At 47.0% G+C, this 17,540-nt stretch overlaps 2 protein-coding genes across 2 annotated transcripts; both read left to right on the top strand.

The window, feature by feature from the left end:
- Positions 1-353: 353 nt before the first annotated feature.
- Positions 354-2,557, top strand: N7471_001889 (Zn(II)2Cys6 transcription factor; the record flags this gene model as incomplete). The annotated part of the gene is made up of 4 exons (XM_057274609.1): positions 354-448; positions 505-633; positions 700-1,678; positions 1,748-2,557. The coding sequence occupies 4 exons, from the start codon at positions 354-356 to the stop codon at positions 2,555-2,557; spliced, it is 2,013 nt and encodes a 670-aa protein (XP_057139247.1).
- Positions 2,558-4,825: 2,268 nt separating this feature from the next.
- N7471_001888 (uncharacterized protein) lies at positions 4,826-16,155 on the top strand (the record flags this gene model as incomplete). The annotated part of the gene is made up of 7 exons (XM_057274608.1): positions 4,826-5,192; positions 5,286-5,412; positions 5,462-6,408; positions 10,219-15,187; positions 15,250-15,455; positions 15,524-16,034; positions 16,107-16,155. 7 exons carry the CDS (start codon positions 4,826-4,828, stop codon positions 16,153-16,155), a joined length of 7,176 nt encoding a protein of 2,391 aa, XP_057139246.1.
- Between the last annotated feature and the right edge of the window lie 1,385 nt (positions 16,156-17,540).

The raw sequence follows: 17,540 nt of genomic DNA, 5'->3' as shown, positions 1-17,540 counted from the left end.
TCGACTTTTCACTCCCTTAAATGCCAGAATGCCAGTCGGGATCACCATCGACAGAATTTGCCGAAATTGGCGTTATGGCACCGCAGCTCGGCAATGTTGACTTCGGTTCTTTTGCCTCCCGTGCGGGGTAAGGTCTTGCTTGTTGCTATATGCTGCAACCCCCGCCACACAGCTCTCATAGAACAAATCTGTCTAAATACTTATTTTGGTAGATTATACAGATGACCAGTCTGGATTAGCTATACTTCGTACGGAGTGCAGGGAGTGAATATCCGGCCCTCAAAAGCACACGAAGCGGCTCATCCCCTCACCATAGCTTGAGATTTTATTCTATCCTTCAATTTGATCGCAATATGAAAGTTGCTGCATCTTTAGATCAATCAGCTCCATCTCGGGGTAAAAGGTCGCCAGGTGCTTTTCGGGAGCCCCGGCCTCGGAAAAGGGAGAAGTATGCAAAAATAGCCTGGTAGGTTTTGTCCTTCTTATGCATTACTAAAATTCTAGGCTGCTTACGCTGAATAGCTCCCTATGCAAGGTACGAAAGGTCAAATGCAGCGGTAACCAACCGTGCAACCGGTGTGAGGAGCTCCATAGCGAATGCACCTACAACGAACCGTTTCAGCCTGATAATGAGTATGCGCCCTGGTTATGAGGGATCGCCATCCTAGTCGTAGATGCTTCGAATTAATCACCAAACAGGGCTTTCGACCCACAGCCGCCCAATCAAGACCTTGAGGTCACGGCCTTGCGAATGAACCGGATCTGCGACCGAATTCAACAATCGATGGCCCGCTTTGGCCCCCCTTATCCGAGCGGGTTCTGTCTACAACGGAGACACGCGAGCGACGACGTACCCCAGCCGATTAAACCACTCACACCCACGGACTTCCGATACAACTTGAGCCTCACGCGGGATGCTATAAGAGCAAGGGGCCTGCCATCTCCTCGAGACTCCCAAGATGACCCCTTTTCGGTTGCTAGAGACGAATTAAACTCCCCTAACACTTTGATTAACTTACTACAAGCCGCACGGCCCATTCTGGAACTCGGTCACGAGAAAGTCACTCAACTTTTTACAATATTCAAGGACGAGGTCCACCCTCTATATCCTTGCATCAGCTTAGAACTGGGGTATGAAGCTGTCAACGGTGTCTTTTTGCTTTTGAAGGATGCCTCACACGTGGATATTATCGATGTGGAGATCACGAAAGCGGTTGTGGCAATAGCCTTGCTGCTTAGAGGTGACACCCAAAACTCATTAGCCTCTGACCTTGAAGCCCAGTTGGCGTGGAGCGTGGATTCTTGTTTCGATCAAGTGAAGCCCCAGGTTGAGGATATCATCCTGGCAACCTTGCTGGTGAGTTATTTCTTCCGTCTCCAGGCCGCGTTCTCTACTGACGAAAGGGGATCCCTGGTTCCTACACAGTCAATTTATTTATATCTGAAGCAAATACCAGTCAAAGCATGGCGAATGGCCGGAGTGGCTGCCAAATTGTGTCTCGAGCTCGGTCTCCATCGGGAGAGGTTCTTTCAAGATCTCAAAGTGCTCCCCCAGCGGATTACAGACTGGAAGCGTCTGTTCGCCTGTGTTTATCGTCTGGACAAGCAATGCAGTTTCTATTCGGGGCTACCTTGGACACTCCACGACAGACACATCGATGTGTCTGCACTCATAATAGTATGGCTCTCTATCAGCACATTCGGGTGGATGCGGCTAAGTTCTTGCGGCTAACATCTCTGGGTCTAGGAACCACCAGAGTCATATATATCAACCATGATCTCCTTGGATAGAAATCTCTCTGAAATATGGACTCTCGTCAATGCTCCGGCATCTTTATCCAAAAACAACGAGGAACAGGTTGAGTTCCTCAACTTTCAACTACAAAAGCTTATTGACAAGATGCCGACGGAGGACTTTAAGTCCCTGGAGCCAACGGTAGTCCCACCATCATGGCTACAGGCTGGACTGAAGCAGTTTTGCCGCCTTCGCGTGCACCACATCAAGATTCTCACGCACATTGGCACATCAGGCTCAATAAGAGATTTAATCTCTGATCCAAAGTCGACTAGAACACTCGTGGCTGTAGCTGCACAATCGGTTGATTTGCACTTGGAAATGGTCAATACTGGCGAGATCAGCCCACTGGTGCTACCCACGGCCATCAAACTACTCCTGAGCTCTCTATCAATTATGCTGTTTGCCGTCTCACACTGTCCTGAGGAGTACGGATCGTTGTATAGCAAGCGCTTCCAAGCTGCTATTGATATTCTTAGTGACGTGCAGCACACCGTCAAAGACCCAGATCTGAACATCTTGGGTACCTTGGAGGTAATGGAGAAGATTACTGAAGCGAGTCAGATGTCACACTTCCAGCGGTCAGCGCCGTTGAACAATCGCAAGGAAGGCACTGACGACAGCGTCTATCATGGAGAGGCGTCCGGTGAAGGGAACTTGTTTGAGGAGCTCCCCACACCGGACTCAGAATTCTTCTCCATGTTAGGAGATTTCGATATGGCCGCAAGTGATATATTGAATGTTGACAATATATTTGGCTAATCACAGCAGAAATCAATCAATCAATCAAAGTTCAATTAACCTGTTGCAGTCTAACTTGTTGCGTATGACTATGCAGGCGCTTCATCCAGCCGAAGCAAGAACTCGAAGCCAAACGCCGAGCTGGGATTTCTCCCAGAGAGTATACAGATAGATGCTGATCGTAAAGAGCGTGGAATCAGCCTATTCCTGTAGATCCTGTAGATTCATCCCAACAATCCCGTAATCCCTCAAATCCATACATAAGAAATACACATATAATGACTACCATAGAGTGCACCCTCCATCTTCTATCTGTCACTTCTCACTTCTCACTTCTCACTTCTCACTCGCCTCTCAATCTTCATCTCTGTAACCTCCCCCTGCCTCGGTTTTAATGGATGGTTTGGTTTCTCTGGCCAGTTGATTGGCATGTTTGTCGACTGTGGCTGAGTTTCTCGTCCCACAGCATCACTTCTCGTCTTCCACACCTAGGTCCATGGCCGCAAGGCCTGTTGGTTCGTCGTCGTCGTTGTTATCCCCCTCGAGCGGCATATGTTGGAACTGTTGGAGGAGACCTGTTCGGTGTATGAAGTTGACCACGTAGCGGGTGGTCTGCGGGTTTGACATGATCTTGTCGTAATCCATTTCCTTGATACCAACTGCCCATAGCTGCTCCCACAGTTTCGTGCGCGGAATGATATGTTGTGGGCACTGCATAATAATATGCTTTGGTGTCTGTAAACCCTCGTCACAGCTGCATCTATCTGTTTCGGCTGCCTTGATTTTCAACAAGAAGTGTCAAAGCCCGACACCCATTGTGCGCATCTGGATTAGAATTGCACATTGTGGCTTCGACAGTGTTTCGTATAAACGAAGCGTCTTCTTATTCGGCGTCTGCACCAAGCCCTTCGTGGGTTCGGAAGTTGCTTCCCACTCCCACTGCTTCTCCCACCGCTCTCTGATTCGCTGGCGTACCGCCCTCTTAGCAGCTTGGCTGTCAGAGAAAATGATCACTTCTCGAGCCTGTTGGTTTCCCTCGTTTTCTTTTCTGGCTTTGGCAAGTGCCATTTCTCTTCTTCGACTACAAGGATCCGCTTTTTCTTCTCAGCTTGCCACTACATAACTATCATCCCAATATCATATACAGAAGAATGTTGCTATAAGGGAGTTAAGATTTGTAAGCAAGGAATACGCCTAGATCAGGGGATATCCATGCAAGGAAAGCGGCAGATCCATTCCTTGTCCCACCAACGATAGCTACCTAGCCTAATTTGTTGCTGCTCGTCATGGTGCCTTGGTTTATACAGTGGGGCAATATTTGGGAACCATATGACTCTCATACCCTATGCAACACCCCTTCTATATTTTTCTGTATTTCCTTTACATATGTAGTTTATTTAAAGAATTTGAGTTTGAATTAAAGCAATGAATTCATTCTCTAATAATAATCATATAAATCCTTGTCACTTCTTATACGTTTGCGGGCTCGTTGGGTACGTAGCTGAGTACTTCCCTCATTGTTTGAGGGAGAGTAGGCCTGAGTCCTTGATCAACCTCACATGGAGCAGGAGTGTATTTATGATGTATCGATTGGCACCTTAGGATTTTTATAATTATGCATCTGCAAAATACGGTTGGCTAGTGGTTATTGCTGCAGGTAGAGCCAAACATGGATAGGTACTATCTGCACTAGGTAGTTATCATTCAAGATAGTAGATGCAGATAATTATTTACCCCAGGCAATTTTCAGTTATCTGTTCCTCGTGCTCTACTATCTCACTTTTTCTAGCCCCTTCTAGCTGATAGTTTATTGATATAACGAGACAGACCACCCCAGCAACGGTGAGTTTGGTAAAGTTGCTAATATTTATCTGCAGGTCCAAATTCGAGGCTGTCTATGCCTCTTCTGCACGTAGTATGCTGTCTAATATACACCAGATTTTAGATGTGGCGTCAAGATAGAGTTAAAGCGTCTCATTTATATAGAAGCCCAACTTGTCAGGCACTGAAGCTCGTTTCTCAGAAACCCCAGGAACGCCAATTGCTTTGGGTCCTTGCTTTATGGCAGAGACGTGGCTTTGGTTTAAAAAAACGCTAAACTTTAGTGTGTTTGTCCCTTGCCTTATCGGTATGCTGTGAGACCTAGACTCAGCTGGTTTCTTTTTTTTTCGTTTTCTTGATTATTCAAAATTTTGTCCAATACCACATACTTCTACTAGCCACTCCGCAACTTGAAGACATACCCTGGATTTAACCTCAACAGGTTATCGTCGCTGGTGATCGGTTACCATGAATTGGAAATACACGACCATTCTGCTTGTCCACCTCGCGCCGATAGGAACATGTTGGCCCTACGACGAATCCCTCACCTCCTACAACATTAACGAGAATGAGGGCACGACTAACCCAGCTGAATACTGGGGAGAATGGCCTAACCATACCTATTTTCCGTCCCCAGAAAACTGGCGTTTTCCGGTGTATACCCTATTTCTTGATCGATTCGTGAATGGCGACCCAAAAAACGACAATATCAATGGAACACTTTTTGAGCACGACCTGAGTTCAAACCAAATGCGTCATGGCGGTGATGTGGCTGGCCTGGTCGATACTCTGGATTACCTGCAAGGAATGGGCATCAAGGTAAGACTGAAAGCTAGTTCATGACATGATGGTTGTCTTACATCAATTTTTCTTTTTTAGGGCATCTATCTCGCTGGATTAATTCTAATGAACTAACCATGGGGCTCAGACGGCTACTCGGCACTGGATACCACCTTGCTCGACCAGCATTTTGGTATCATCCAGGCTTGGAGGCATGCCATCACGGAGATTCATGATCGTGGGATGTATGTCATTTTTGACAACACAATTGGGACGTAAGTGCCTTCGAAGGTTCTTTTGTTTTAATCACTCAACAAATATTAGGATGGGAGATCTAATCGGGTTTGATGGATATCTCAATAACACCACGCCATTTTCGCCTAAGGGGTACAAAGCCCAGTGGAAGTCGGACCGCCACTATGTAGATTTCCATTTCGGCAACACCTACAACAAAAGCTGTGATTATCCTCGTTTCTGGAATGAAACCGGGTTTCCGGTTGATCAGCACGTTCGGCAGGAATTGCAGGGGTGTTACGATAGTGATTTTGACCAGTATGGCGATATCGAAGCATTTGGTGTTTATCCTGACTGGCAACGCGAGCTTGCGAAATTTGCATCTGTGCAGGATCGTTTGCGTGAATGGGTACCTAGTGTCAGAGAGAGACTTGTCCGACACTCGTGCATGATCATTGCTTCGCTTGATATCGATGGCTTTCGCTATGACAAAGCAACCCAAGCTACCGTGGATGCATTAGGTGATATATCGGGGGCCTACAGAGACTGCACTCGTCAATTGGGGAAAGAAAACTTCTTCCTTCCAGGAGAAATTGGAGGCGGCAATGCTCTAGGCTCGGTCTTCCTTGGCCGTGGACGACAGCCCGACATGCTCCCGGATACACTCGACAAAGGATTTGGGTTGACAAATGAATCCGACCCGGACTATTTCCTTCGTGGTCAGAATCATCAAGCCATTGACCGTGCCGCTTTCCATTATTCAATCTACCGTTCCCTCACTAGATTCTTAGGAATGGATGGCAACCTCGCGGCTGACTACGATGTCCCAGTTGATTGGACAGAGGCGTGGCATGAGATGGTGCTTACCAACGATATGATCAACGCAAATACTGGCCAATTTGATCCCCGTCACATGTATGGAGCGGCAAATCAGGATGTCTTTCGCTGGCCAACAGTCGAGCTTGGGGTTGAGAGACAGCTTTTGGCTCTCTTTATCACGACATTGCATATGCCCGGAATACCTCTTCTGCTCTGGGGTGAGGAACAATCATTCTATATCCTAGATATGACAGCTTCCAACTATATATAGGGTATTGATGCTACCACCCCCCCTTGGATAATACCACCCCCCTTTGGATCATACCACCCCCCCCTGCCTGAAAATTCAGTACCGCCTTCCCGATCGGGTGCGACACTGAATTCTGCCATACTTTTCTGCCACTATAGAGTTTTCTGCCATGTATTCTGCCACCACCTTATAATTCTGGTTTACATAGTTAAAAACACTGCATTTTAATGAGAAAAAATCGTACATTCTGCCTGATTCCTGCCTTAATACTCTACATATTGATTATCCTGCTTCTTAGGTATCTCCCCGCGCGCGTTTTCCACGTCCACGATTACCACTGCTAGTCTCACCACTACCGTGTTACGCACTGCTAACTGGTCACAGTTAGGTTAGAAGGGTTCGGTTATACTTTGCCTTATGCTTCTCAGGTTTCCAACGTCAACGATCCGTTCTCTCAACCGTACTGTTGCCTAACAGGCCTTACTGCAGGATGGGTCCTATTGAGGTATCGAGGAACGATGCCAGGTAGAGCGCCGAGGAGATCTATACCGAGGTATTGGTCTACTCGTAGGTGTTGTCAAGTTATAATCAAGTAAAGAGTCACTGAAGTTCCAAAGGTATACACAAGTAACAATGTAGGATTGAAGACGAAGAACTATACTAAGTATATGAATGAGTGTCCTTATATATCCTTCGTGCCTACTCCCTGATCTACCCCCTAGGGGTAGATACTGGAGTCACTGTATACTCCCAGGTATACTCCCATGGAGTAGGTCCTGGAGTCACGCTTAGTCAGGCGTATCCTGCGATCAACCTTTTCCTATGGAATACCGGGGTTATGCTTAGTCAAGCATGTTCTGCGGCTATCCTGCGACTAGTCTCATCCTGGGATAAGTCTTGTCCTGCGATATGTCTTGGTTACGTGTCCCGCTCGCTGGGTCCCTAGGGATCCTATGATGGTTGCTGTCGTGCGGTAGCTCATGTCGTAGGATCCGTGGTTCCTTGCGACATGGCTTTTCTTGGGTTCGCTGACACCGTGTGTTATTCTGTATCATGGGGGTACAACGGAAAGACCATGTATTTCCGTGGTATATCACGTGACTTGTTGGTTGGTTGGCTCTCGGTGGCCCATCGGTGTGGCTTGTGGATCTCCACTGATTGGTGACGGGAGTGCCCGTAACATACCGGTTCCCCGTCCCCGTCCCCGTCCCCATCCTCGACCACGTCCACGTCCACGTCCACGCCCACCTTCTTGCGAAAGTATATGTTCGAATGCTGATGGTTCTCGCCGGGTGGATCGATCCTAGGTGAGGGGATCTGGCGAAGGGAGGATATCCTAGGTGCTTTACTAGGTGGTGGTGATTAAGTTTCTCGCTCCCCGTGGACGTCCCCGTCGTCGAACTTAGACAGGATCTTAAATAAGAAGGAGAGGATTAATTAGCGGTGTAGAAACACTATATAAATGCTAGTGTTAGTGGTATAAATCAGGTTCTAGGCTCTTCTTCTCTTCGTTATATTGCTAGATGATATATATATATAGGAATCTAGACGTGGCCTTCGAATTATAGTTATATGATCTAGGAATTGGTTCTTTGTCCGGTCCCTCTAGTAGGTATCGTTTATAAATGTTATTTATATACTATATCGCTTTTAATGAGATTCTCTTAACTAGTCGTGAATAGAGCGGTTGATAATATATAAGTATTTTGATCTTCTCGTCCTCGATCTTGTTTATAATTCGACTAAATTGTAGTTCGATAACGCGCTTAAAGGTCTAGAGAACTACTAGTAAGTCATTTGTGGACACTAGAAGATCCTACTTTAGGAGCTAGTGTCCTCCCTCTATATGAGAAGTAGCGATTTCATTAAGATGAAGGTATTGCTTTATATAGAAATAAAGAAACTTCTTAGGGTAATTATCAATCTATTCAGCCTATATATAGTCGAGAAGAGGACTAAAAATTGGATCGGCATATCTCTCTTTAAATACTACCTATTGTATATTAAAGTCATTAATTGTTAGGGTAAAGACGACTCGGTTCTATCGCTTTAGTATCTCCTTCTAGCCTTCGTCAACCTTCTATTAGAGTTCTTTAGCTTCCTAGTCTTTTATACGACGGCGGTGGCGAGTGGAGGCTTAGGTTGAATCGGCTTAGGTTAAATCGGCTTAGGTTGAATTAGACTGGCTTCTAGCTTCTTAGATAGCTTATTTAAGTTAATTAGAAAGTAGTGGGCGTGCCTTCTTTATAATATTTATATTAATATGCTATAAGTAGATCATATTCTTCGTCTCTAGGAAAACATCCTTAATTGCGTTCATTAGGGCTTGCTCCTTATCGGTTAGGATTATACGGGGGGGGTTAAGTCTAAGGGATATATAGGCCTTAGTAAGGCACTATAGGATAACTTAATAGCTATCCTCCTTCTTATCCTTTATAAAAGTAAAGCCGAGATAGTAGGTTAAACTAGTAGTAGAAAAACTAACGATATCTAGTAATAGCAAGCTATATCGATTTGTTTTATACGTATAATCTATAGAAATTACCCAGGGGTTTGATTTTAATATAGCGATACTTATTTTATATATATAAAATAAAGTGGTAACGTGGCTCTTATCGTCGATCTTATATTAAAAGATCTAATTACCATCCTCTAGAAGCTCTATTATTAATGCTTAAAGAGGGGTACGACCCTAAAGGAATCGGCTCTAAACCTTCTTCTAATAATTATATATATCACGGGAAGTCATATAAGAATTAGGATCCTCGCGTATTCTAGTGATAATCTTATAGGTAGGCAGCCCTTATTTAAGCATCTTCTCGAGATCCTTAGCCTTTATAAGAACCTCCTATTTCCGGTGAGCGGGGTGGGTTGATAGTAGCGATGGTTTATGATTATACGTAGGATTCTCTATAGTTAGGACCCACTTTATATTTATATCCTAAAGCCGAAGGGAAATAGCGAAGGGATAGTCGATTGTAAGTGTAGTTGATTAGTGCTTACGCTCTACACTATCGGGACCCCGGTTTCGGTATATACGACCGCGGTCATAGTATAGTCGAACCGTCTTCTTTACCCCTTTCTTTATGGTTTTTAATCGGAGGGCTGAAACGGCATATCTATATGGCCTAGCGAAGGAATTGATTGCTACGATTCCTTCCTCTAGGGTGCTAAAATGCTAGTCTAACGGGGGAAGTGGGAATGTGAAGGTCTCGGTGCTTAGCTCGGTGCTTGGCTCGGTGCTTAGCATAGTGCTTGGTATGGTGCTTGGTATGGTGGGTGGTACGGTGATTGGCTCGGTAGGTGGAGACTCGGGAACAACCTTAGGGTCGGAATCTAGATCCGAATCCAGATAATCAAGGCCTAGGGAGGCCATATTGACGGTTTTGGCGATAAAATCGATAGAAATGATGAAGGTATTGATGAAGAAAATGGGTTGGAAGAAGGCAGGTTAATGTATGTAAACCAGAATTGGAGTATCAATTTGTTTGATCCTATCTACATGTATGTACGGAGTGTTATGTGACAAAAGTGACTTAATTTTGTATGGGGTTTACATATAAATTGTAGGTATCTGCCGTCTTGCTAGTATTATATGGGTAGTTTGACACGAAGGCGGTGTGGAGAGCGGTAAGCAGAAGCAGGCTTCAATTCAGTGTCGCACCCGATCGGGAAGGCGGTACTGAATTTTCAGGCAGGGGGGTGGTATGATCCAAAGGGGGGTGGTATTATCCAAGGGGGGTGGTAGCATCAATACCCTATATATATGGTCGCCAAGCAATGTCCCCCGCCACTGCTTGGAAGTCTCATGGCTGCTACCAACTGAACTCAACTCAATACTTTCATTGGCCCATTCAGTCGGGGCGATTCGGCTGTTATGATGAAGCTACCACCTATGACCACCGGGATCCTTCTCATCCAATACGAAACACCATCAAACACATGTACCAGATGCGTCAGGACTTTCCAGCTCTGAATGATGGATGGTGGTTACAACGGTTATCCAACCAAACCCGCAATGTTTACTATCCGGGTTCCAACGGTGTGTCCACCGAAACAGGCATGTGGTCTATCTTGCGTAGTCCCCACTTTCAGATGCAGAATCTTGGACACGCGGGAAATCAAAGCGTATGGTTCATCTATCAGAATGATAATCACACTGTCACCTACCACTTTGACTGTTCTGACCGCAACTTGGCCCTCATTGCCCCATTCGATACCCATACCACGGTTAAAAATCTGTTCTATCCCTATGATGAGCTCTCCCTCAAAGATGGCCCGACAAAGCTGCATCTCAACGGTTCCTTCAAATGGAATGGCTGTCTCGATAGTTTAACTCTTCAAGCCTATGAATTCCGAGCCTATGTTCCCAAGCACAGGTTTTTGCTTCCTCGACCTATGATACCTAAATTTACGCCGGGGCATGACTTCCCAGTGCTATCCAAGGTTGCGCCTGGAGAGAGCGAGAACCTAGACATCGCCTTATATTTCTCCACGGAAATGAACTGCACTTCGGTTACGGAATCAATATCACTCGATTCTACAACGGAATCTGGAGAAATTCCCTCGCTTGATAAGGAAACAGTTATTTGTAGGTTTATTGATATCGAGGACATGTCCTACACAGGACAGATCCCTAGTACCTGGGTCTGGATGGCCAGTTTGGCTAGTGTCTACAATGGGGTGCATCGGCTGACAATCAACAACGCAACAAGCAACGACGGGAGAAACACCGGTGCGATCGATCATTTTTTGATTCGTGTTGGGCAGCACTATAACCCGATGATCCTCGCTTCTGCCAACTACTCTAGCAGTCTGCTTCATAAATATGATAACGGTACTCTCTATATTCAACAGCGTGCAGCCGGCGCGGACATGTACCGCTTCTCGACAAACTGGGGCAGTACTTACTCTCACTGGCTCCCATACCAGGGCGGAAACCATACCATCAAGGAGCAGCACTGGTCAGGGACAAAAGAGCAAGAATGGAAAGGAAAGCATGTTCGGGTTGAGTACTGGAGCCGCTTCACGGGCAGCAGTGATTACTTACAAGAAGGCGATTGCCCCAGCTGGAATCCTGCGATCCCTCGGCGCTTCCCCCATCTCTTCTTCAATGGACCTTTCAACGAGTACGGCTACGATGCCGGCCTAGCGAATGTTGTGAAACAGGACAGTGATTCCATCTGGAAGTTCAATTTCATGGCAGAATGGCCTACCCAAGGTCAGCTTAATGTCTGGGGTATCAATCCGGATGGTCATCCTGATCAAAGCTATATTTTCGGAGACTTTGATGGAGACTCTGTGTTGGACCGTCTACCGCCATCCTCACTGAGTGTGGCATCGATCAATATTACCCAACACCCGCCCAATCCTCACTTGGCGTGGAGGATCGAACTGGATGACGCGACTCGCAAATTCAAGCTTGTACCGGCGGGCTCAAGATATGTCCAAATGACTCTCTTCTTTCTGTTGTGGATTGTCCCCGTTTCCACCGCCACTACGTGCGTCTACATCTTTATGACATCCTTCTACAAGGTCAAAGTCAATCGGGAGGGCATAACTGAGAAGAAAACGCTTATCTCACTCGCTACCCTGAAAAGGCTTAAGGTGGATAATCTTGAGGTTGGGGGATTGAAGGACCCACACGTACGCCTAGCCAACAAGTCAAGGTTTCTCCAGAGCACATCCGCCTTTCGCAACCGCACATCACACCGGCGGAAAGTCCTTATCGCCACCATGGAATATGAAATTGATGACTGGAGGATCAAAATTAAGATTGGTGGTCTAGGTGTCATGGCCCAGCTGATGAACAAGCAACTCGAACACCAAGATCTTATTTGGGTCGTTCCGTGCGTTGGCGGAGTGGAATACCCTGTGGACAAGCCTGCCGAGTCAATGTTCGTCAGTATTTTGGGGAACTCGTATGAGGTCAAGATCCAATACCATACTCTGAGAAACATCACCTACATCCTCCTAGACGCCCCGCTCTTCCGTCAACGGTCTTTGACTGAGCCTTATCCAGCGCGAATGGATGACCTAGAAAGCGCTGTCTACTACTCTGCCTGGAACCAGTGCATCGCACAAGCTATCAAGCGATTCCCTATTGACTTATATCATATTAACGACTTCCACGGCTCGATTGCTCCCCTTTACCATCTACCAGAGACAATTCCTCTTTGTCTTTCACTCCACAATGCTGAGTTCCAAGGTTTATGGCCAATACGGACGCGGGAGGAAAAGGCCATGGTGTCCTTAATATTCAACCTCGATATCGAACTTGTCACCCGTTACGTCCAGTTCGGCGAGATTTTCAACCTGTTACATACCGGTGTAAGCTACATACGTCTTCATCAGCAGGGCTTTGGTGTGGTTGCGGTATCGGAAAAATATAGCAAACGTTTATATGCACAGTATCCTATATTCTGGGGTTTAAGGAATGTAGGAAACCTGCCGAATCCTGATCCGTCAGATACGGGCGAGTGGAATAATGAATTGCCTAAGGAAAATGAGATACGTGTCGACAGTGAATACGAGCTTCGCAGAGAAGAATTGAAACGCCAGGCACAGGAATGGGCCGGTCTTGATCAGATTCCGGACGCTGATCTGCTAGTCTTCGTTGGAAGATGGTCTGCACAGAAGGGAATTGACCTCATCGCTGACGTGATGCTTGGCGTCCTCGAAGCTCGTCCGAATGTTCAGCTTATTTGTGTTGGTCCCGTTATCGATCTATACGGAAAGTTTGCAGCTCTTAAGCTGGACCGAATGATGAAGCTCTACCCTGGACGGGTCTTTTCAAGGCCTCAATTCACGGTATTGCCTGCCTTCGTCTTCTCAGGCACGGAATTTGCGTTAATTCCATCTCGTGATGAGCCATTCGGTCTTGTGGCTGTCGAGTTCGGTCAAAAGGGTGCTCTTGGTATCGGCGCTCGAGTGGGAGGGCTTGGTCAAATGCCCGGTTGGTGGTATACTATCGAGTCCACCATAACTTCGCACCTTCTAAAGCAGTTCAAATTGGCCATTGACAGTGCTTTAAACTCTAGACCCGAAGTGAGAGCAATGATGCGTGCAAGGTCTGCCAAACAGCGCTTCCCAGTCGCCCAATGGATCGAAGATTTGGATATCCTGCAATCAACCGCTATTTGGATTCACAAAAAACAGCGTGCTACGGCCCTAACAAAATCTTCAGCCTCGGGCTCAGTAAATAATGCCATTCACGGAATGATGACCACCAAGGATATGATGTCGATGAGATGCAGTGAATTAAGTGGCAGCCTGACGCAATCACTGCAGGTATCCAGTCACCCTGAATTAGTTGCAACAACGCAGCGCAGCTCCGTGATTCATAGCCGAGATCCAAGTCCCGGCCGGGACAGGAGTCCCCAGCGTGAACTTTGTGGACAGCTTTCTTTCCTCGTTCCGCCGGTTCCTACCCCAATGGAGGGCCATACACGACGCGACCTTGGAAAAGGCAGTGTTTTTACTGTGGATGATCATACAGGTGCCGGACCTCCAGATGTTGAGGATGATAGTAACCACGAGATGATGACCACTTGCGATGTCGAGGACGAGTATCAAATGGCCCCGGACTTGGCGAAGACAGGGCGCCGGTCCTCTTCACTTAGGCCCCAGTCTGCCATCATTCCTTTCACTAGGGAGGTTCTTTCGGCCCGGCACTTCACTCAATGCTCTGTTATTGGTCGACCAATTAGTACACCATCCAGCTCCATACTACCTCGCACAATAAGAATGGAAGACACTCTCATTCCACCATCACAACCTTGGACAGAGGCAGGAAACCGTCTTAGCCGCGCATATGTTTTGTCTTTTGATTCCATTCTTAGTTGTACGAACGACTACAAGTTACAGAAAGTTGATCCCTTTTTCACAGATGGCAATGGCGAGTATTACAAGGCATTTGAAAACAAACTGCAAGGCCTCAACGCCTCGAACTCCGACTCTCAACTCTGTATCGAACGATATCTCGAGAATAGTGAGAAGAAATGGTTCGATCGATTTCGAGATGCTCGTTTAGGGCGCAAACAACCGCCGGCTCCTTCGATGCAGTTTGGAAAGTCCAGTACCTCTCCTCCGGGGTCTAGCACCAATGATAACAGTACATATAATGAGAGCGGTATGTCCGACAGATACGCGGGAGGTGACGAGTTTCAACTGGGAGCTGATTATGTTCCACCGACTGGACTCAAAAAATGGATGCAGCTGCGCCTTGGAGACTGGCCCGTCTACTCCATTTTCCTCGGACTGGGTCAAATCATAGCGGCCAATTCATACCAAATTACTCTGCTCACTGGTGAAGTCGGCCAGACTGCGGAGAAGCTATATGGTATTGCAACGGTGTACCTGATCGCATCCATCCTCTGGTGGTTCTTATTTCGGTTCTTCAAGTCCGTGTTGGTCCTCAGCGCTCCGTGGTTTCTGTATGGGCTCGCCTTCCTCGTTATTTCAGTTGCTCATTTTGAGCCGAACTCATACAACCGTGGGTGGATCCAGAATGTTGGAAGCGGTATCTATGCGGCTGCTTCGTCGAGTGGTTATATTTTCTTTTCGCTCAATTTCGGCGATGAGAGCGATGCGCCCGTCAAGCAATGGTTGTTCCGCGCTTGTATGATACAGGGCACACAGCAGGTATATGTCATCGCACTTTGGTACTGGGGGTCAACTTTGACGAGGGCAACCAACACGGGCGTTGCCAATTTGCAGGGGAGCATCATCAACACCTGGAGAATAACGTACGTAATCTTCGCCTACAGTTCTCTTTCATATGAGTCGACATCACTAACATTGATCCCAGTGCCATATGCATGCCCATTACGGTCTTCCTGTGGACTGTCGGTCTACTAATTTATTTCGGCTTGCCGAACTACTACCGCGGGACACCGGGTACGATCCCTTCATTCTACAAATCCGGCTTCCGGCGGAAGATCGTTCGTTGGAATTTGGTTGTGGTCATCATGCAGAACTTCTTTTTGAGTGCTCCCTCCGGCCGGAACTGGAATTGTAAGCTCTTAAACCCGTGGCACATACACCACTTCAACAACGAAGTTATTCGCTAAGCCTCGACACAGTCCTTTGGACCTCCAACCACACCAAACCATGGCAAATCCTTTGTCTTTGTGTCGCCTTCTTTGGTTTCGCCTGGGTAGCAATCCTCTTCTTCTTAGGCCGGATGTCTAAATCACACAACTGGATCCTTCCTATCGTCGCTTGTGGTCTGGGGGCACCCCGATGGGCCCAGATATGGTGGGGAACATCCAGGACCGGCCTTTTCCTTCCATGGGCAGGCAGTTACACATCCGGTGCTCTGGTTTCCCGAAGTCTATGGTTATGGCTCGGGGTCATGGACGCGCTGCAGGGTGTTGGCTTTGGGATGATTCTCCTGCAGACCTTGACTCGGATGCATATTTGTTTCACACTGCTTGTTTCACAGGTGATCGGTTCCATTGCAACCATCTGTGCAAGATCCTTCGCTCCAAATAATATTGGTCCCGGGCCTATTTCGCCGGATATCATGGCCGGCAGTGGTGCATTGGGGAATGCGTGGTTTTGGATTGCGCTTGTCCTCCAGTTGTCGATCTGGTAAGCGTTCTCTGTTGATAAAAATATCAGACAGGCTTCTTCATCTCTGACTCGTTTTTTTCTGAACTCCAGTGGCGGTTTCCTTCTCTTCTTCCGCCAAGAACAGCTTTCGAAGCCTTAAGTGGCACAATTTTCCTTTGCTTGAGATTGGGTGAACATGGCAGAGTAGTTGAATTGTGGGGGATCTGCCAACTTCATGCACTTGCATTCCTTGCGCATGTCACTTTCTTATGTGTTTTTGTCATTTGGAATTCCCCCAACTTAGCATATAATGTAATGACCTCATAAATGTCAAGTTAACCTGACTGGAAGTCACGTCTGAAATAAAAACGGGCATTGTGCGATACTCTGTTGAAAGGAACATTGGAATTCATAATTTATTTTCATTGAGATTCGTAGACCATTGAAGTAAACCAGTCTGTTGCTAAAATCAATTGCATCCTTGGGTGTACAATACGACCGTACATTGGCGGAATGGCCGGCTGCCGCTGTAGGTAGCATAGTCGGCAAGATTGCGAGTTGCCTATGCACATTTCGAAGTGCGTGTTTGGTTGTGATTTGCTTCAAGGCCAATCAATCAATCAATCAATCAAAGTTCAATTAACCTGTTGCAGTCTAACTAGTTGCGTATGACTATGCAGGCGCGTCATCCAGCTGAAGCAAGAACTCGAAGCCAAACGCCGAGTTGGGATCACTCCCAACAGTATACAGATGCTGATCATAAAGAGCGTGGAATCAGTCCATTCCCGTAACCCGTAAACCGTAAACCCACAAACCCATACCCATACATAAGAAATAAACATATAACGACTGCCATGGAGTGCACCCTCCATCTTCCATCTCTCACTTCTCACTTCTCACTTCTCACTTCTCACTTCTCACTTCTCACTCCTCACTTCTCGCTCTTCCCTTCCATCCTCTGCGCCCTCCCCTGCCTCAGTTTCAATTGATAGTAATGTTGTTCTGGCCGGTTAGGCATGGTTGTCGACTCTGGCTGAGTTCTCGTTTCACAGCATCATCTGTCGTCATTGGCTAATACCCATCGTCTTCCACACCTAGATCCATTGCCGCAAGGCCTGTCGGTTCGTCGTCGTCGTCCTCGGGTGTCACATACTGGAACTGTTGGAGGGGACCTGTTCGGTGCATGAAGTTGACCACGTAGCGGGTGGCCTGCGGGTTTGACATGATCTTGTCGTAATCCATCTCGTTGATCCCAATATCCCACAACTGCTCCCACAATTTCGTGCGCGGAATGATGTGTTGTGGACACTGCTTAAGAACATGCTTTGGTGTCTGTGAGCCCTCGTCACAGCTGCATCTATCTGTCTCTGCTGCCTTGACTTTGAACAGGAAGTGTCGGAGTCCAATCCTCATTGTGCGCATCTGAATCAGAATTGCACATTGTGGCTTCGACAGTCCTTCGTACAGACGAAGCGTCTTCTTGTTCGGCGCCTGTACCAAGCGCTTCGTGGGTGCGGAAGTTGTCTCCCGCTCCCACTGTTTCTT

Source organism: Penicillium samsonianum (genome assembly GCF_028829775.1).
Source record: "Penicillium samsonianum strain IBT 33392 chromosome Unknown utg000002l_segment0_segment0, whole genome shotgun sequence".
Taxonomy (NCBI): Eukaryota; Fungi; Ascomycota; class Eurotiomycetes; order Eurotiales; family Aspergillaceae; genus Penicillium; species Penicillium samsonianum.
This window is presented reverse-complemented; position numbering and strand designations above follow the sequence as displayed.